Here is a 21,833-nt window from a genome sequence, read left to right on the forward strand (position 1 = left end):
TATCTAGAGGAATGACTAATAAGAAGATATGGGGAGTTAAGCACAGTTACAGAAGTTCAGTGAGCTGGCCGATCCACTAGGTGGGTGGGTTACAGCTGGAGCATAAGATCCGATAAAATAACAGGAAGAGTTGAGTGATGGCAATCAGAGGGAAGAAGACCACCGGGAAGACTGAAATGTGAAATGGAATGGTCCTGTAACACTGCTGAGCAAGGAACAAGATTGGAGCAAAAGGGGACAGAAAATGCAATGAATGAAATTGCTCAGATCTCTGCTTCAGAACTGAAGTTACGTATATTACTTCTCAGTACTTGTGTTGGGATTATGTTCTAGGTTATTTGCCTTACAAAATAACCAAGTTCAAAAAGTACATGCCACAAAACACTAAAAAAAATAATGGTTATAGATTAGATATGTTGAAAAAAGTAGCTTGGAAATAAACTAATACAGAGAATATGCATAACTAAATATATGGACTAATAAGATTAGAACAATCACAGTACAAGAGTGAGGTACACTTGCAAACATTTGGGGCATATACCATGTGTGGGCATATACCACAATCTTCCAAACTAACCCTGTGTCTTTAAAAACAACTCCCCTTTAACTCAAGCACAAAGATATCTGTACATTATTCATGGTTCTCACACAAAAATGACTTGCATACAAACTTTTACAAATTTGGCCCAGTGTGACCAAACTTTATTACCCATTTCATGGAGCTGTGACAAAAGTCTAAGAATCAAACAACTTGGGGATCACAGAGGCTATTATGTTTATTGTGCCAAACAGACTGTGATAATCCATTAAAGGACCATTTTCAACAAGCAAGCGATTCAAAGTACAATCATAGGCAGCAACTCTACATGAAGAACAAAGCAAAAAAGGAACAGGAAAACAGTAAACTGCAGTTAAACATCTTGAAACTGCAAACATACCTATCTTGAAGAAATGGTAGAAAAGTTTAATGTCCAGTTTTATTTACTAGTGACCAATGACAGCAAAGAACAGTCCTATAAAATTTATCTCCCATAAAAATAAACTATATATATAAAAAATTTTATGATGTTCTCACTGTTTCAATGGCCACAAGCAGTTTTCAGTCTGAAAAATGAGGTATAGTAGGCCCTAAGAGGTAGTAATGTATTTTGATTGTACTACAATATATAGACAATATAAGATGAACTTCATCAGAGCTGTAAGTCCCTCGGAGCTAGATCCACATGCATCAACTACTTCTGTTTCATCTGTTGAACACTGTGTTTTTAAAAAAAACAAAATGCATTTGCTGAACATGAAATTGTTAGGACCTGATCCAGCATCCTTTGAAGTCAACTGGAGTCCTTCCATTGACTTCAATGGGCAATGGCTGCAGTCTTTAATGAGCTGCAGAATGGATATGATTATCCCTTGTTTAGTTAACATTAACATGTCTAGTTTTACTACTCTGATCAGCTCTTTCTCAGCAATCCCTGAGAATGAGCCCTCTGCAGTCTTTTGAGGAGATCCTTGTTTCTTGATATCACTGTATCACTGAAGAATCCAGTAAGTAGTTATCTTTAGGTGCATTTGGCTCAGTACTAAAGCCATACCGATAGAAGCCTTCCTGAGAAACTACCCCCGGCCCAGTTAATATTACAATGTCACAAAGCAGATATACTGACTAGGATAGAGAGAGAGCGAGAGAAAGAAAGGAATAAAAAAACTCTACATAAGAAGCATTTAAAATAAATCAGGTTTGAAACATATTACAAAAATCACATTTGTGTAAAATACATGAAAATACTTGTCAAGTATTTTCTTACAATCTACTAATTTGTTTTTAAAAAAACACACATATTTGTGATTGCATTATGCAAAAGCTGAGCTTGTTGCTTCCCACCTACAAAGCTTCAAGTTTCTTTGAAGGTTTTTTTTTGTTTTTTGTTTTTAATATGAAAGTAATTTAAAATGTGTTCATTTCCAGCAAAGTTCTTTTACAAAAAATAGTTTTGAATTAGGGATTAGTTGCAGTCCTAACTGTTTCAAACATCTCAAACTATTGCTGAAAGTAACAAGTTCATTCCATTTAAAGTCTGGAGGTAGGTCTTTGTCAATCGATTAGTCCATTTCTTTAAACAATTCATTTGAGGTACAAACTTGGACAGTAATATTTAAACATTACAACTAATTTTTTCTATGTCATGTAGTGTCATTGAAAATTATCCTTACAAACCTATGAGTAATTCAGTACAAAAATATATTCAAGTTAACAGTACATTACACAGAAATCTAGCAGAGAATAGGAATAAGTACATTAAAAAAAGAAAAATACATAGTCATGCTGAAACACATTGAAAATATTGCGTCATTAAGTGTTGAAGAAAAAATAAGGAGAAAATACAGATATTCATGATTATTTACCCAAAAATAATTTCCTGCATTGTATGTGTATAGCAGCATGTATTTATCAGGCTGTTGAGTTAATTGTAAAAATCAGAGGTAGTATTGAATAGTGGGGTAATATTGCATCTGTTGCTAAAAGTGCTGCTTTGAGTGAAAAAGATGGAGAAATGTCACTGGAGTAAAACTGCCCAGTGAACCATCCTATGTCAACGTATATTGTTTAAAGTAATACACAAGCTCACTTGAGGTACATGGTGTTGATTCTTACATCAAAACTGGTGAGTAATGAGAAGAGATTCATTCCCTTTGAAATATTGATACATGAGGGGTGAAATTAGGTGAGGTCACACAAACCATTTTTTTCTTGGTTCAGGTAAGTTCCTGATTCGTTCTGGGGTACCTTTTCCTGATTTTTTCCTCCAAAACCACTGTAATTGATAAACCTATGTCTTTATATGGCTTGAGAGTGTTTTGGTGTTAGTCACCTCTAGTTCTGTAAAACGTGTCTGGCTCTGCAGGAAGCTGAGTCTACCTGAATTTCTAGTTTCCTGAAGATGAGTGCTGTGAGTTTTGTTTATTACTACTTCTGCTGATATGTTTGTATCTGTAAAGTATACAACGTATCTTTGTCTTTCTTCCCTTTTGCAAAATGAAAGTACCTATTTTTCCTTTCTTTTGATTATCGGCTGAATTAAGTGAAAAATCAGCTCCCAATTCTTCCTGAAATAACAGTAAGTTTAAAAAAAAATCAAGTACAAATCTACAAGAAGGTTACAAAAAAAAGAGTAGTATCTATCCCTTATCTTTGGTGTTCTAAACAGGGAGTTTACTAAGCTAGGGAGTGGGTTCTTGGACGTGTTGTAAGGCCAATGGTGTTACACACCAAGCCTTTCCTATTTAAATGCCCGTTTTAATTATGTTACAAGTCTCTTGTTTATATGCAGTGCAGTGAATGACTTAAATCTTATTCAAAGCTTTCCTGACCCAGTCACCCTTACTTAGCAGCTCAAACAAACTATTAGTAGGTTAAGAAAAAAGAAAACAATAATTAAAAGTTGCATCGGTAATCTGTGTCCCCTTTGTGTTACAGCAGTTTTTCACTAAACATGGGACTGTGAAGGGATTACAAAGAAGGTGATTAATATAGTCTTTTTTAAGGTTATGTGATTTCCCCCCCCTCCCCAAGGCATAAGTGGAAAGACCATGGCATAGAAAATAAGTGGTCAAGGCAGCGTCTTCTCCCTTCAAAAGACCCAACTGCTGATGAGGTAGAAATCGAATGGTGTGGTCTCTTAGTCTTCTTCCTCTGCAGATTCTTGTGAGGACGTCTCTTCAGTTTCTTCAGTCTCTTCCTGGAATACAAAAAATAAATAATTACCATTGTGTCTGTGCCTTTCAGTTACAAAGGCAGACATGGTTGCCACTGAGTGAATGAACACTCTTTATAACTTTTACATTATTTCAAGAGTCCTCCTCCATGATACCTCCATACCCATGTAAATCAGAACATAAGACAGGCCCTACTGGGTCAGACCAAAGGTCCATCTAGCCCAGTATCCTGTCTTGCGACAGTGGCCAGTGCCAGGTGCCCCAGAGGGAATGAACAGAAAAGGTAATCATCAAGTGATCCATCCCCTGTTTCTCATTCCCAGCTTCTGGCACACCATTCCTGCCCATCCTGGCTAATAGCCATTGATGAACCTATCCTCCATGAATTTATCTAGTTCTTTTTTGAACCCTGTTATGGTCTTAGCTTTCACAACATCCTCTAGCAAGGAGTTCCACAGGTTGACTGTGTGTTGTGTGAAGAAATACTTCCTTTTGTTTGTTTTAAACCTGCTGCCTATTAATTTCATTTGGTGACCCCTAGTTCTTGTGTTATGAGAAATAGTAAACAACAGTTCCTTATCTACTTTCTCTACACCGGTCATGATTTTATAGACCTCAATCATATCTCCCCTTAACCATCTCTTTTCCAAGCTGAAAAGTCCCAGTCTTATTAATCTTTCCCCATATGGAAGCCGTTCCATACCCCTCATCATTTTTTGTTGCCCTTTTCTGAACCTTTTCCAATTCCAATATATCTTTTTTGAGATGGGGCAACCACATCTGCACACAGTATTCAAGATGTGGGCGTACCAGGGATTTATATAGAGGCAACATGATATTTTCTGTCTTATTATCTATCCCTTTCTTAATTATTCCCAGCATTCTGTTTGCTTTTTTGACTGCCGCTGCACATTGAGTGGATGTTTTCAGAAAACTATTCACAATGAGTCCAAGATCTCTTTCTTGAGTGGTAACAGCTAATTTAGACCCCTTCATTTTATATGTATAGTTGGGATTATGCTTTCCAATGTGCATTACTTTGCATTTATCAACATTAAATTTCATCTGTCATTTTGTTGCCCAGTCACCCAGTTTTGAGAGATCCTTTTGTAGCTCTTCACAGTCTGCTTGGGACTTAACTATCTTCAGTAATTTTGTAAATTGGAAGGAAATATTCTCCTCCAATGTCCAGCTATGCCTGACCAGACTGTGGATCTGACCTCTTACCACCAGATGGAGTTCAGAAAGAAACCAAGAACTTGGGGACCTCAACCCTCTTGGAAAAGGTACTGACCTGGCTGACCACATCAATTCATTTTCAGTTGTCTTTCAGTCTGCCCACTTTTAATACTTTGGGACCTATGCTGCTTTTATGTTGACTTAACAGAGGTGAGACTAAATAAATAGCTAGGAATTGGAGGAGGCTTTGAGTACAACAGTAATTATCTTGTTGTTTTGGGTTTGACACTGGAGTGACTTTGATCTCGACATTTCTCATGCCAGAGGTACATTAACTAGATGCAACCTTACTCATGTGTTTAAACTAGCAAAGAGGAGAGCAGCATCTTCATTAACACCAGAACGCTCTTTTAGTTCTGATGTCCTCAGACAACAAAATGAAGGAAAATAGGAAAATATCTCGGCTTAAGGCAGCAACTTCAACCCTGAAGCACTAGGTGGAATTTCTTTTCTTTAGCCTGACTTCTTTCAAAGATTAAGAAGAGAATTTGTTTGAGTGGATGTTTCTCAACTGTTGTTCAGAAGTTTAACCAAGTTCTGTTGAACCACTGAGTCTGAACACTAAAATACATGTAAAAACAACTCTGTGGTGAGATGCAGTGTCTGAAAGGTGGGTTAGCCACAAAAAGTAAATTTGACATATATCCTTGCAGGTCCCTCCCTTAACAACAGCTGCTCTCCTCTCCCCATCCCTCTGGCCTTGACGTTTTCCTTCAGCAGGCCCAGCTCTGTCGTACAATCCTCTTCACACTGCTTATTTAATAAATGTGCAATACCTTTCCAGACATGGTTGGTAAACTGCAGACAATAAACATTTCTGGTAAAAGGGCTGTTAGTGTGAAGTTGATTTTTATCAAATGCTGCACATCATCTCCTAAGACAGCATGTGAAAAAGATCTAGGAAGAATAGGTAAACATTTACCCCTACAGCAAAGTGAGACCTTTTAAGAATGACCAGCTTAAAACAGCTTATAACAGTCTTCATACTTTAATAGATTTGATTTTCCACATGGCTTCATTTTGTCTGGGTGGCTAACTGACACAATTTATAACTCTCTTCCTTTCCCAGGCCACTACAGTACACCATTCAGTAAAGCATGCCTTAGAGCTCGTCTGCATTATATGACCAAACTTCCATTCATTAGTGTTTGAAACACCTCAGCTGTGAAGGGCTCCTAAATGCTACCATGTGTGACAGTGCTGCACAAGAGCAGCATCGAGAAAAAAAACACTGGGCTTTAATCATAGGCCACTGCTTACTGCAATCCCTTTTCAAAAGGTTTCAAACATCCAAAAAAAAAAAAAAAGAAAAAGAAAAAAAAAGGCTGAAAAAAGCTGTAAATCCAGGGAATAAACACAAGTACAAATGAATGGATGACAGCTTAAAAAATATAACCATAGCAGCATCAAGCCATGAGATTTCACACTGGTTTTGTTTAGTCTGCTTTGGGTTATGTGGGAAATGTGGAAAGCATGAAGCAAAAGCCCCCCTCCCTGCTAAACCATGGGCCTCAAATATTTAAGCCAGTAGGTTTATACCTCTTGACTAGCAAACAGGCCATGACCCTGGGTTACTCTCTGGAGTACCAGGCACAAAGAAAGATGTAGCATGATCAAAGCCATGGCCAGACGAAAGAGAGCAAAGTCAAGTGTCAGCTGCCCTCTGACCTTGTCTTTTCAATTAGTATTTAAATTCCAGAAAGGCACTAAGCGAGCATGCAGATACACAATTTTCTTCCTCGCAACGACTCCTTTACAGTCATGACAGGGGAGGTGTTTAGATTACTGCAATGAAAGTTGTCACAGAACCGCAAGTGTGGAGGTGAATTTTACTCCCCCCTCACCAAGATTCAGAATATTCCAGTACTGAACCAACCTTTTAAACCCTTCATTAAATTCATAAATACATGATGTGTTTTCCCCACTCATCCTCCCCATCTGGCAGAATGACATAGGGGGCAGTTGTAACAGTTCAGGCTAGAGGAAAATCAGTATCTGAAGCCATCTTTGTGCTGGCAATTCTAGAAGTGGGAGAAGCTGTTTTAAAACATATTGCTTTGACGCTTTGCAAATTCAGAGGCTCATCAAGATCATGACGAGCAACCGCTTTGCTCAAAGCCGTCAGTGACTATTCAGCTGAAAATGGTGACCTTGGATTCTGTTTTCTTTACTTAACATAACACACATAGGTGTGTTTTTTTAAATGCTGCTTTCTACTGACTTTGAAGTTGTATTAGCTTTGGCATTTAATTAGTAATGGTATGAGGAGCAGCCTGGAAACCGCCAATGATTTTTAAGGCTATGTAGAGGGCAGAAGTGAGTTGCCTGAACTTTCTAGAAATCCATTTCACATACCCAACAGTTAAGCTACTACTCCTGGGGGAATTCTGTGCCAAAAAATTAAAAATTCTGTGCACAATATTTTAAAGTTCTGCAAAAATTCTGCACCTTTTATTTGTCAAAATAACACTACATAATCATGCCATTTTCAATTATTTTGGTAATTTATTTCAAAATACCTGTCAGCAAGTATGTCTGTAACAATACAGACACACACACAAATTCCACCAGGAGGAGAGAGTTAAAGAAACCCCTATGACAACCCAGTTCCTGTTTGCTGTCCCCTCCCCTCTAGAGCCCAGCCAGGGGGGCCAGACACCCACAACTCCTCCCCCACAGAGCCCAACTGTAGCTCCCCCCTAGCCCAGATATCCACATCCCCTCCCCACCAGAGCCCAGCTGCAGGGCCCTCCCTAGCGCAGACACCCACCCCCTACAACTCAGAGCCCAGCCGCGGGGCGCCCAGAGCCCAGATACCACACCCCTTCCCCCGCCCGAGCCCAATGGTGCCTCCCCAGCCAAGACACCCGAAACCCTTCCCACCACAGAGCATAGCTGTGAGGCTCAGCCTTGCCCAGATATCTGCACCCCTCTCCCCTCTGAGCCCAGCCACGGGGCCCCCACAGCCCAGATATCCACACCCCCTCCCCTCCCAGAGCCCAGCCATGGCCGCCCCCGAGCCCAGACACCCACTTTCCTATCCCTCAGAACCCAGGGATCCAGAGGGAGAAACAGCACGATGCTGGGTCTGCATTGCGCAGTGGTGCAGAATTCCCTCAGGAGTACAGCTATGTGACCACTTGCATCATTTTATGATTGGCTAGTTGGGAGAATACTGCAACTTTAACTAGTTCTTTTTGAGAGCAGGTGGACTTCTGACCACCCTATCAGAAAGGAGGAGTGGGGGTTACTGGCAGCAGCCTCTGGAGAAGGTGTTTGTGGAAGGAAGTGTTTCACAGCCAGCGATGGAGAGCTGAAGAGACAACTTCATTGCCAAAGGGTATGTTTTAGTGCCAGTGTTGCCATCTCTTTTAACGGTATCACAAGTCTTGCGATATTTAATGGTTTTCTTAAAGTTCCAGCAAGAGATTGCACAAAAATCTTAGCTATTTTTTTTAAGAAAGATTCTAGTCCTCATGATTGTGGTAAAAGGTTTGAAAATGTGACCCAAGGGCACCCTAAAGCTGAAACCCCAGAAATCAAGTAAAAAGGACATCTTTTTCTTTCTTTCTTTCTTTCTTTCTTTCTTTCTTTCTTTCTTTCTTTCTTTCTTTCTTTCTTTCTTTCTTTCTAAAAATCTCATAATGTTAAGACAATCTCATAATTTTGGGACTTGATTCATGATTTTTTAATGTTTGAGGTTGGCAATGCTGTGGATCATTTTGGTTTGGAAGAAGAGCTTTTCAAGAAGAAAAGCAGAACTGAAAAAGTTTTTACTCTGCTAAGGGGAGTGGAATATTGACTTGCAGACTGACAACTGTTTTGTGTGAAGCCTGGTTGAATTCTTTCTATGCAAACACTAAGACCAGAACACTTAGTTTAGAAGTGACAGTAGAAGAAAGATATTTGTAAGTAACCTAGACAGTAGTTATTATTTACTGCTGTTTGGTATTGTACAAAACACAGAAGATGATATACTTGCTGATTTGGAGTGCTTACCACCTAAACAGAGAGAGAACAAAAATTAGATGTGACAGATATGGCAATTTCCTGCAATATCTTTGGGAGATCTTACTGCCTTAAGCTTGTGTATCATTGTGGGCCAGGGATTATATGTAACTCCAGGGGGAAGGGTGACCATAGCTCCTCCAGGAACTAAGAACAGTGGGGGCTAATTCCCTCAGGCTGTAACTCCTGCAGAGCAGTACCATTGTCTGGAGAGATTTGCATATACCGGTTCAAACTGGATTCTCCAGAGACCAACAGACAAAGAAAGGACTTCTGGATAAATAGCCTGAGTTTAAACTGACTCAGGGTCTTCCTTCTGATCCAGCAAACAGACAGGAACTTCTGTCCAAGTGGGGCCACCATCCTTCCTGGGAAAAGTTCCACAATATTCTGGTAAGCTTTTAGCCTACGTATAGGAACTTTCATTGTTTATTATGTAATGCATTCACCTTAAGAATAAATGTGCTTGCTTAGAAAGAGCTGAGTGGTAACTTGTGACTGGTGGCAATTACAGCTGTTCATAGCTTTTGAAGAGAAAGCAAAGCACAGACAGAGGCCTCTTTACGCAGTCTGGTGTGTTGGGGATAGTACAGTGTAGGCAGGGAACTGTGCTGCCTGGAAAAACCCTGGTCAGGAGGCAGAGAGATACATGTCTCTGCCCAAGAGAAGTGAGGGCTGAGGAGCCAGGAGACTAGAGTGGGTGCCCTCGACAGACCACAGAGGGGAATACAGGTAAAGTTGCCCTGAACTGGGAGATCCAGAGGAAGTAAAGTAATAAATAATCTTTTTTGTGGAGATAGCACTTTTACAGAGTGGATTAGTGGTTATGGGTTCCATGGAAGAAGAGCACTTTAAACAGAAATTTGAAAGGAGGGCACGTGTACTATATACTAGGATTGGGTGACACTTCCCGGTGTTGAAGCTGGCAGAAATGGTTAAGTTTATCAGAATGTTGTCAGTGATTCTCAACCTTTCCTATGCTATGGCTTTATGTTACCATAGAAAAAGTAACCTCCCAGCCCTCTCCTGTCTAGCCATAGAAAAGGAGAGGTGGTCAGAATCTTCTGAAACCTGTTTGCAACCCTGCTAGGGTTGCCTCTCCTACATGTGCAAACCTTTGCTGTTATAAAGTATTCAGGGAACTCACTGAAGTCAGTGGGACTATTCCCATGTTTAAAGCGAAGCACGTGCCTAAGTACTTTGTTCAGTTCCTTGCAGGACTGAGCCTCTAGAGAAGAAGACATCACAGTCTTATGCAGTGCCTTCATGAAAGGATAATGTATTTTACACAGACCTACTGACTTGTATCTGGTGTTGCTGCATGCAATAGGACCAGGCACTGAGACAAAGCTTCAAAACAAAGGGAAGGATACTGTGTGATGGAGCAGGGAAACAGTCCCCACATTTAGGAGGAACTGGGTCCTGGAATGAAAGGCTTTGTGGGTCCAGATGAACTCTGACCAAACTCAACAGAGACACACATAACCTCAAGCATGAAGGGGCAGTCACTGGGTGCGCATTAGAGATCCTGATCACGCAACACCAGTGCTAAATCCACACATAAATGGTCCTGTACCGACGGACATGCCACAAAATCAAGAACAAAACCACAGATCATGGAAAGGGTGCAATCAGCTAAGCAATCAACTGAAAAGCAAAACTTTCAGGTTGCCTCTGTATCCTTAATTCGGGCAGTTCTTAACTTCTGAGTGCTTGATTTTGTAACCTTAACACTTTTAATGCAGTTGTCTTAGCTGTAAGAGACAGGCATTGTTTGAGTTAACTTGATGGTTCTGTAATCCAGCTTTGCATTTATCTGGAAAAATTGCTTTCTTTGTAACTGCTGCTGTTGTAGGCAATTAAAGGGGGACTGGTGGGAAGTGGGGAGAACAACTACTAAATGTCTCTCAACCCTCTCCTGTATGGACTTAATTATGACATAGAGTAAGGGGTGGTGTCTAGCTACACCCTCCCAATGGGAGCACTGGGAGACATTCTTCAGATGGTCTTAGGCACATAGAAGCTGAAAAACTGCTACCACATCACCTTCTGTGTTGCATCTTATTGTCTCCTTGTATGGCTGGCCAGATCAGCCAGCTGATGTGTAGGGGCAGGCTGGGACATACCTCTGCTCCCTGGTCCTAAGTGATGCTGTGTGCCCTCAGGGAAGTGGGAACGAGCATTCCTAATACTTCTCAGAGTGCAGGGGCTGCAGTTCTGCCTGGCTCTCTTGCAAGGTGCTGCTATAAAAGCATGGCACGCAGGAATTCTGGCAAGGACTACACTTTTATTTCCTAGATACATCCACATGACATAGGTTGGGGTATCAACAGGTTAACACCCCCCATCATGTGGCAGGAACTAATATCCCTGACTCCAGTGGCTGTTATATCTCCCTTCCTTCTCACCCACCCCTTTTTTTGTTTTGAAAATCAAATGCATATAATCTGTAATATCAATAAAAATAACAACCACAAACTAATCCAATTACTTAATAAAAGTTAGAAGTAGAAACAGCTAGGATGGCGCTTAGGGTACAGCTGCCCTTAAATACCCTATCAGAACCTCAACGCCTTTCTGATCACATGGCCAGCCACTTCTTGTTCTCAAAACACTTCCTTCTGCAGTGTCCTAATCAGCTGCTGAAGTGGATCTGCTTCCTGGCGTCTTTGTTTGCTGCTCCTCATGTTTGCCATTGTGAATAACCAAGTGAGCATGTGTTGCTTTTGTCAGTGTGTAAGAACTGTCACTAGCATTTTGGGTGTTCTCAAGACCAACAAGTCAGTGTATTCCTTTGTCTCCTTTGGCTGTCTTCAGTTCCTCTTTCAAGCCTGACCCACAGGGTAATTATGACATAAAACTTCGGTGCTGAATCTAACATTCTCTCCCACTTGCAACAGGGAGTAACTGCTTGGCATTTTTGCCATAGTATTTCTTCTGTTCTAGTTTCCTGGTGTAAAATTCTTTTGTCACTACTTCAAGGTTAATTATCTTTGGCTCAAGAAGCTTGTTGGCACTAAGGTTTTGGCAATATTCTAGTAATGCTAAGTATTGATCCCTTGAATCTGCCAGGGCTTTCTTTAAAAATCAAATGATTTTGTTATTTATACAGCTTTCTCTTACTGTGCATTGTAAGGCCCTGATGGGGAGTGCTTAAACTGATATGCCAAAGAGAATTGCAGAAATGACCAGTTTATGAACTGTGGATCATTGTCTGTTGCTAACTCCTCTGGAATTCCATGGAGAGCAAAGCAGGATTGTAACAGGAACCACTGGAAACTGTTGCTACTGTTACAGATGCAGAAGGCGAGTGGAGGCAAAAAAAGGCACCCATGTAAGGACCAGGCAAAATCTAACTTTAAACAGTTAACACAGTAAAGTTATTTAAGAATGGCACCTCCTGCAAATGTAATAGGGCTAATAAATACTCAGTTAATACACAAATAAGAGTTGCATATGCATAAAGCCGATGATAAAATCTGGTATATGAATTTAATGCACATGTGCAAAGGTTATGGGCCAGATTCTGCCATTTTTACTCACACTGAGTAGTACCTTACTTTGACCAAATGCATACTGTTTTCACAGCCTACACTCTATTCTAATAATCTTTGCACAAAATATGCCTTCTGAGGTATCATTTGAAAACAGTAACTCATTGATCAATAATATCATAGTGAAATGTCTGTAGCAACATTATATGTAAAGTTATGACACAAGCTGAAATTATGTCTGAAATGTGTTTACCAGACAAGTCTGGGGAGGGGGTAAACCTATTTCTCAAAAGACAAAGGAAAAGCCAATGCCTCTAGCCAGATGTCATCAAAGTAGATTGGCAATCTCCTGTCAAGTGAGCGTTCTTTGGCAATGAAGGGGAGCAGAAACAGATTGATCTGCATTTTAGCAAACAGCATGGAACCTCTTTCACCATGAGACTCCATGACTCCATCCTCACAGTGGGAATGAACTTTATCGAGGGGTAACCCTCAGGAAAATATATTTCAGAGGGGGACAGGACTATAAAAGTGAGAGGCAAAACACCCCAAGGTATCTCTCCCTGTCCATCTCACTTTCTCTTTCACCTAAGAAGCAGCCATTTGCCTTTGGGAGAGAGCCTGACCTGAAAGTTGGTCAACCCTGTTGCTGGTAAGAATTTTATCTTGAACCAAGTCTAGTTTGTTAAGTTTGAGCACTAGGAACTGTTTTATCTTTATTTCTCTTGTAACCATTTCTGCTTTAATGCCTTGTACTTGTGCTCACTTAAAGCCTATCTCTTTGCAGTTAAATAAACTTGTTTTATTCTTTAATCAAAACTGATCCAGTGTTGTGGTTAAATGGGGCTCTGGGGTAACTCCATTTAAAGTAACAAACAGTTGGATATTGTTCCCTTATAGGGGCAACAGACCTCCAATATCTGGACTGTCCAGGAGAGAGCTGAACAGTGCAGAAAACATGTTTTGGGGGAAAATTTGGGACTGGGAGTGTGTTGGGGTTGTCCTGCAGGTAGTAACCAAAGCTGCTGGTGTCAATGTTCTTGGAAGGCTGCAGTTATACACACACATTCAGGGTGTGACCTGCATGCTGGTTGGCTGTTTGTGGGGGGCTCAGGTTGGGAGCGACAGCACCAAAGCATTGTGAGGCACCCCAGGTTGCAGGGCAGGTGGTGACACAGCCCCTGACTGGTCGGCACTGCACCTCAGAATGGGACACTTACTCTGCTTATAGTCCCAATGAAGTCAATGATGTTACTTAATAGCAGAGTAAGGCTCTAGTAAATGTGAGTAAGAGTGGCAAAATCTGGATCCAAGGCCAATATTTTTAAAGATATTTAGGCATCACTCCACTCAGCATTGCAAGTGACTTAACGCACTTAGGAGCCTGTGTATCACTGAAAGTCAATGAGACTTAGGCTCCTAGGTATCTCAGTCACTTTTGAAAATAAGACAGCCATCTAAGTCTCTCAGGCCTTGCAACACTGAGCAGAGTGATGCCTGAATATCTTTAAAAATATGGACTCACCTGACTAGAACCACAGTAAAAGATGTCAGCTGGCAAAATTGAGCAATTCTTATAACTGGTCACAGGACTTTTTGCACAGAGCAGAGTTCAAGCGTATATTCTGTATAGCATTTACTCTGGGGACAAATCCTGCTTGCAGAAATCTTGGGGGCCAGGGGGTGGGGCTATACAAACTCAGATAAAGAGATACACCCTGCCCTGGAGAGTTCACATGCTAAAAGACACAACCAGGTCACCTAGGAGTGAAATAAAATATTAAAGAAAGTAAGGAGGCATTCCTAATTCATATTGGTTGAATCAGTAGTGTGACCTTATACAATCTTGTGGCAGACTGGCAAATCCCAAGGTTTGGAAACAGCTTTTACAAATTGTCTTTTAGATTGTAAACCCTTTAAGTTAGTGACTATAATTTACTACATGTTTGCACAGCACACAGTATAATGAGGCCATGACCTGGATGGGTTTGAGGTGCTAAAAACAATATAAATATAACAATTAATAATAATACATTAACAAGCACATAGCTCTGCGGTCAGTAATTCCTAGTATTTAGGCCTGTGCACTACACTGACAAATTATAGGCCTTGGTATAAACTCTTCCTCCTGATGGTAGTAAAGATTGTCAGTACCAGAGAGATGTTGCTGTCAATGCAGGTGGAAATGATATAATCTATAATACCACTGAAGAGCTCCCAAGGACTCATGCATGAAACAGCATATATTTCTGTGCATCCCACCTGTTTAATTACAGTCAGTGTTACAGCAATGATTTCGTTTTTGATATATGTGAGATGCCATAATATGAAAGAACAGGGACACAACAATCCAGAATAAAGGTGTGAGTTGAAATCCATATGACCTGTCTTAGCCAAGCCTAACATCATGATCTCCTATCTCACTGAAGGGAGAGCCTCCTTAGGGTATGTCTACACTGCAATTAAAAACCCGCAGCTGGCTCATGGCAGCTGACTTGGGCTTAAGGGCTTGAGCTAAGGGGCTGTTTAATTGTAGTGTAGACATATCATGCTGCAGGCTGAGATCTGAGACCCTCCCCCCCTAGAGCACAGGCAACATCTGAGCCCAAATGTCTACACCTCAATTAAACAGCCCCTTAGCTCGAGTCAGCTAGCACACATCAGCCGCGGGTTTTTAATTGCAGTGTAGGCATATCCTTAGTGTATGTTTAGAATAAGAAAGAAGAGGCACCAGTCAGATATCCGGGGGCCTCCTGTTATAAAAAGACATAAAAAGATGAGGAGAGAGATTTGTCCTTTTAATTCCTCAAAAGAGTGATTGCTTGTTGCAGGTTGATAAGGAATGCCCAATGACATTCAAATCCTGATCATTACCTCTTACAACAGCATTATAATAATTTGCTGACAAGTGGCAACAGTGATTTTTCTGAGTAGCCAAATTTATATTATATGTATTAATATCTAGCACTTGAAACACAGCTGAAAGGTTTTGACAAGTGCTAAAACTTGTTTAGACCTCAAAGCTGCCGCTTTGAAGTAATAAGAAAGAGATTGAAAAACGGTAGCCAAGATTGTCTCATTAGGGCCAAGCAATGTGGGAAGGCCAACCTGCAGCTTCCTGCTCAAGCATGCTTATCCATTGGAAAGGGGCTTCAGGAAGGTAAGATAAAAGAGCCTTTCAAAGTGGAAGTGCACAATGACATTTTTATGAGTGCTAGTCATGAAGGCTTTTAAACACTGAACAACTCGGTCATTTACATAACCTACTTCACAAAGAAAATGAAGGCTGCTACAAGGGGAATAACAAGCACATTCTTTTGGGGGGGAGAGTTGAGTTGGAGAACTTTGTTTTTATTATTACTGTTTCTAAATCTCACTGGTTTGCTCTTCATTTGTTTTCACTCATGAAAGGAAGAGTTTAACAAATACGGCTCTACCTTCCCCCAAGAGTGCTCAGAAAAGCTCCCAGAATAAGAAACGTATTTCTGAAAGAAAGCTAGCTGGGTCCTCTGCCTTGGTTCAACAAAGTTCATGTGAGACCTTGCGGTATAATGCAGCTAAATGATTTGGCTCTTAAATAAATAAATAAACCAACAAAATCAATGAAAGAAGAAAACACTACAGGCTAAACGCCTTGTAAAATCGTTTTTAAAATGTCTGAAGAGTTTAATCCTTGATCTTACCACACAGACACTGGTGAGGCTGTGTGCTGGCAGCAAAGCAGAGTATTTAACTTTGAAAGCCGAAGTGCTGGGTTTAATTTTCAGTTTCAGACTAAACAGCGGGTCTGCAGTGAAAGGCAGGGCAATGAGGACTCCTGAGTGAAATGGGGTAATGTAAATGGTTTCCTTGCAAGCTTTAAGGATTGTGTAACCATGGAGCACCTCCTTGTGCAGGCAAAAGAACACAAAAATCAGAAAACTTTGTGTAGGCTTTAACAAGAACCCCTGTTTTCCCTCTCTTTTTTTACTGCAAAAAATTCTGTTGCTATTTTATTATGAAACGCTGCAGGCTAAAAATATATCCCTAATTTAAGCCATTTTGCCAATAAATCTACAAATACCTGGTAATCCAAAAAGGGTAGTTATAGTTTAATGACATACTCTTCTTGTCCTCTTAATATGTTCAATTCGTAAAGGATTTAGAGCCATGCATTTAAAGATTTTTCAACTTCTTGAATATCTCTGAGCAGTCTGGTGGAAAAGGCAATAAAGTATGGACCTCTTCATCATGGCACATGAAACCAACTTTTTGAGTTCCATCTGCTAAGTGATTCATGTTACCACAGAGCTGAGCCTTTTCTTTTTCTACATTAGATAGTTTGATTTAAAAATACATTGGGGCTGTCTCACTTAATGGATGGTGATTATTTCCTTTTGACTAAAGAACTTTATGGTCGTTTCTTTTTAAATGGAACATATCTAAATCCTACAATCTAATAGAAAAAAGCTCCTGATGGAAACCTATGCACAAAATACTTTTTCTTTGAAGACAAAGAAAGATTTATTGAAGTTTATACCTCAGTGTTCATCTGTTTTCCTCTTCCTAAATGTAAAAAAATGAACTAAAATAAATTGCAGTTAACGCCTCATTATATAACATTCTTCTTTGGAAGACTTCATTAAAGTGAAGGGGAGGCTGCCTAAAATACTGTATCTGTCCCTTTGTTGTTCTGATTTTAGTTTCCAGATTTTGCCTCAAAATAGCCATGGGAAATAGGGAGGAAAAAAACCCATTCACTGTCCTGACTGTAGATCTACTGGGTCCTAGAGCTCAGTGTTTCATTCTGTCAGACTCCTAATCTGGTTTCAATACAGAGCTCTCTTTCCCCCCTCCACCCCCAGCCCATCCTATCTGTGAGATCAGCCATTGTTGTAACTCTGTGAGACATTATACACTGTGATGTGGGAAACGAGAGATGAAAATTCAGGCAGAATGTAGGTGATTTGTTTTTTTTTATTTCTCTCCTTTTTTCCCCCATGGCTGTAGGGTGGCAGATTATCTTCAAAACCAGAGTTCAGAGATCAGAATCAAACAATCAGAGTTCAGAGATCAGAATCAAACTACTTCAGCAGCCTGCTGACCGAAAATTCAGCAAGTTTAGGAATGATTTTTCATGCTGGTTTTCCCTTCACTTCATCAGATGCCAAGAGTCTTAAGTGCTATAAACAGGGTTAAGGTAAAGCAAGGGGTATCATGGCAATACTCTAGTGTATTTAAACAAAATTAGCGATCATTAAAAAAAAAAGTACAGCTTGTGAGCAAAATTTTCAAAAGTGCCTAAATCCCATTTTCAGACGTGCATAAGTGACTTGACTTTTAATGGGACCTCAGCTGCTTACACTTTGGTGCTTTCGAAAATATTACCCTGTGTCTATAACCACAGTATTACCATGATATCCGTAATCACATTTTACTATTGCAACAGGATGCCTGCAGTCTCCAGCCCTTTGCACAGGCCAGCGCAGCACTGGGATAATGGTGGCTTTTGGAACCTTCAAGTTAGAGCCAATGCACAAGCAAGATTGCTTACTCCCAGCACGCTGCCAGAGGCTGGCATGGTGAGAGTTCTATTCCAAAGGATGTGGACTCAGCTGGAGTTAAACATTTTTAAAATGTGTGTGTGTTCTGTGATTTTGTGCATAATGGATTTTCAGGATTTTTTAAAAGATGTTTTACTCTCTAATGTCCAGCTAATGCACATGAGGGGGCATGCTGGTACGCCTGCATGGTCTTAGCAAAGGTGCTGGTATCCTGCTCTGATTGGCTGCCAATATGTGGTAATGTTCGGACACATCAATCAGCACTGGTGTTGTGTGATATAACTGTGATTTCAAAGAAAACAATTCTATAACTGCCCATCATTAATAGAGTAGCTGTGTAATGCTTCCTACTCATATTCCAAGGGGCTTTTTGGTGTGTGTGTTGGGGGGAGGAGTTGGGGGATTGGGGCTTATCAATTAATCTTCAAGGGACAGTTTCCAGAGTGAGACTTTATAAAATGCCAGAAATACTGAGGAATCCCTAAAGAATAAAATGTTTTTCTCCCAATCGTCTTCTCCCAGGAAGTGTACATCAATAAATGATGATGGAGCACACAGCTATTTCCACTCAACAAATTGTTTTTTTTAAATTGTGCTTGGTATGTAAGGACCTTAACTGACAATAACAGTCAAAGACTCAATATTTAATAGATGACAATGTATTATATTCACTGGTTCATTTAATCATTCTGTGGTTCCTATATTTGCCCAAAATTTCTTATTCTATTTCTGCTGCTTCATAACTAAATGTTTGTATGTATTACAGTACAAAATGCGAACCAGTCTGAAAAGACCAAGGGCTTGGAGATTTCAAGCACTGGGTAATAGATATCTTCGTATAGGAAATTAAACTGTGAATCAGTTTTGTCATCTGAGAAGATGTGGTACATTTCTGAGAAGAACACACTAATACATCAGTGCTTCATCTTCCACCCTTTCTGATGTAGTTGATCAGTTATGTCCTTGTATTATTTCAGTACATCCAAGCATTTAAGGACCTAATCCAAACCCCAAACAAGTCAATGGTAGTCTTTCCATTGACTTAACTAGCTTGGGATTAGGATCTATGAACGTGATTGTAAAAGTTGCTAAACACCCATAACTCTACAGGTGTTCCATGATACCCTGTCTCCTGGATACGATAAATGTCTCTTTTTTGAAGTAACACTCCAACTCACATCACCTTCAGTGATTAGTGTGATGGGGCATACAGGCCACAGACTGGCAAGGATGGGGTTATAAAGGGCCTGTGGATCAAACTGCCTCTGCCCCACCACACCAGTAGCACGTCAGGAGTGAAGAGGGATATCCAGCTTGATTTGAGGCTGACCAACAAGGAGATTAAAGCTCTGCTTCTCTGTTGGTGAGAGAAGCCTGGTTTCAGCCAATAATCTGAGACCACTTGCTGCCTGGACAAACCTCCTGGGGGATGGGACAACTGAGACCAGGAAGACTACTGACTGGCTGAATGAAGACAAGTCCTGACGAGAAGGGTGGCATCCTGCCAAAGACACCTTGGACAACCCTAGTTTTGAATTCATAGTATTCCTTTAGCTTTTAACTTTAATACTTGGAAGGGGTGAGACTCAAGTGTGCCTTGGCCAGAGGCTAAAGTGCCACTGCCCCGGACAATGAGAGGTGGCAACAAATCGTTGGCATCCCTACAACAGCATGAGTAGCGTCCCATTGGGGCATCACGGAGAGAGGCCCTGTCACAACTGATTTATTGATTGTCTTTGTTGTTACAGGTGTAAGACAAACTCCAAGATTTTCAAAAACAACTAGTGATTCTGGGAGTTCTAATTTTTTGATGTCTTTCTGGAGACACCTTCAAGAGGTCTGAATTTAGAGAGTGGGTGCTCAATCTGGCAATCAGGCCCCTCTAAGGTGTATCAAGTTAGGCACCCAGAAATTATGGCACTCAAAACAGAATCACAGAAATGAAATGCTGGAAGGGACCCAAGAAGGTAATCTAGTCAAGCGGTTGTCAACCGAGGGTCTGTGATATGTGCTTGGTATGTAAACCTGGTGCCCCGAGCCCCTGGAGCTGAGGCTGACCCCTGGCACTCCCTTCGGGCAGAAGCCCTGAGCCCATGGCACAAGGCTCCCCCAAACTGCAGTGCCTTACCCAGAGTGGAGCAGTCCCAGGGAAAGCTCCAGCCCCAGGACAAAACATCATGGAGGTGCATAAGACACTCAGAGTCCTCTATGCTGTCCAGACACCATGAGAACAAATTAAACATAGTGCCCAATGGATAGCTTTTTAAAGGTGTTTGGGCACCAAAATCAAAGGGAAGCGCTACCTTCCCCAGTTTTACAGATGGGGAGCAGATCCCCAGATTTCATAGGCAGCGGGTAGAATAGACCAGAGGGGGCTAAGCCTCCCCTGCGGCACAACTGCTGACCCACTGCCTTTGAGAGTGTGGATGACTGGATTGTGGTGGCTCTGCCTGCACTCCGCTCCTGAAGTCCTCTCCCGCTTTTTGCCCTTGACCCCACCCATGCTCCGCCTCTTTCGGTCCCTGCTCTGCCCTTCCACTGAGGCCCCTGCCGCTTCTCACTGAGTCCCTCCTCTCCTCTCCTGAGAGGCCCCTACCTCCTGCTGCTTGCTGAGTCCCTCCCCTCCTCCACCCCCTCCTCCATGGTCCCCCCGCTAGCTGAGTCCTGACTCCTTCCTCTCCTCCACCCCCCTCCCTCAAGGTGCCCACTGCCTGCTGGGTCCCTCCACCCTCCTGTGCTCCCCCTGCCGCTCAGGGGAAGGGGAAGGACTCAGAGGGTAGGGGGACCATGGGTGAGAGGGAGTGGAGGAGAGGAGGGACTTGGTGAGTGGTGTGCAGGGGTGGGCTTGGGGGATGAAGCCTAGCATGACCGGGGCCTGGGGCAGAGTGTGGGTGGAGCATGGGCGGGGCCTGAGGTGGAGGAGACTGAGCAGGGGCGGGACCCCGGTCCAGGCACTGGGGGATTTTCCAGCACTTGGGCCAGCCTCCCTGAATGGTGGAGCCACGCGCCACCCACGCCGGATCCTCAAAGGTATTTAGGTGCCTAACTCTCACTGATTTCTGTAGAAGTCAAGCACCTAAATACCTTGGAGGATGTGGGCCAGAGAGACTAAAGACCAGATTTTTATAGGTATTCTGGCATCTGAACATGAAGACAGGTGCTTTGTAGGATATTCAAAAGCGCCTGGATACCTAACTCCCATGGAACCACAAGGTGATCCTTCATTCCCCTTCCAGAGGGGAGCCAGCACTCCAATGGATACTCCAGCCCTGAGGCTGTTCAGCCTAGGGAAGATTTTTCCCTCCCTTCCACAGAAACTCCCCTCCTGAGCAGAGTTTGGTTTCTTGGGCTACGCACTTGGGGCAGGATTAGGGAAATGCTTTGAGGGAGTGGGTCATGATGTGTGCATGTGTTTGTAATTCACTTTATAAAGTCCTGAGGGGCATACTCTATATTCTTGATGAAATGGTGGAAATGCTAAGTAAACCCTTCAATAGCTTTATCATTGGTGTTTTCAATAGGTTTCATAAGAGAAAATGTTCAAATCAGTCATGATCAATGCTAGTTCTTATAAAGGTGAATTTCAATGTAGGGAGCTATACTTGTGCTGGCTCACTGGTTGTCACCGTCTGCCTAACAGGTGTCTGCATTTTCAGCTTGATGCATCTACACAATTTTGGTAACCACTTTGTGATAAAAGGCACTATTTAAATGCAAAATAATAGAGTAATAATAATGCTTAGAGCTTGCCCAGTTACTTTTATCTTCAGATCACCTTACAAACATGAACTGAGCTCTTCAGATTGGTCTTGTGATTTGGGACTTTTTTAAAGGT

General features: G+C 41.5%; 1 protein-coding gene across 2 annotated transcripts in view; it reads right to left on the reverse strand.

The window, feature by feature from the left end:
• Positions 1–671: 671 nt before the first annotated feature.
• Positions 672–21,833, reverse strand: part of HMGA2 (high mobility group AT-hook 2) — a 166,878-nt gene continuing 145,716 nt past the window's right edge. For both annotated transcript variants that reach the window (XM_048835872.2, XM_048835873.2), the window contains one exon: positions 672–3,737. In XM_048835872.2, coding sequence (XP_048691829.1) covers positions 3,678–3,737 — 60 coding nt within the window. In that variant the 3' untranslated portion in view covers positions 672–3,677. The remainder of the gene's footprint in view (positions 3,738–21,833) is intronic.

Source organism: Caretta caretta, chromosome 1 (assembly GCF_965140235.1).
Source record: "Caretta caretta isolate rCarCar2 chromosome 1, rCarCar1.hap1, whole genome shotgun sequence".
In the NCBI taxonomy this organism is placed as follows: domain Eukaryota; kingdom Metazoa; phylum Chordata; order Testudines; family Cheloniidae; genus Caretta; species Caretta caretta.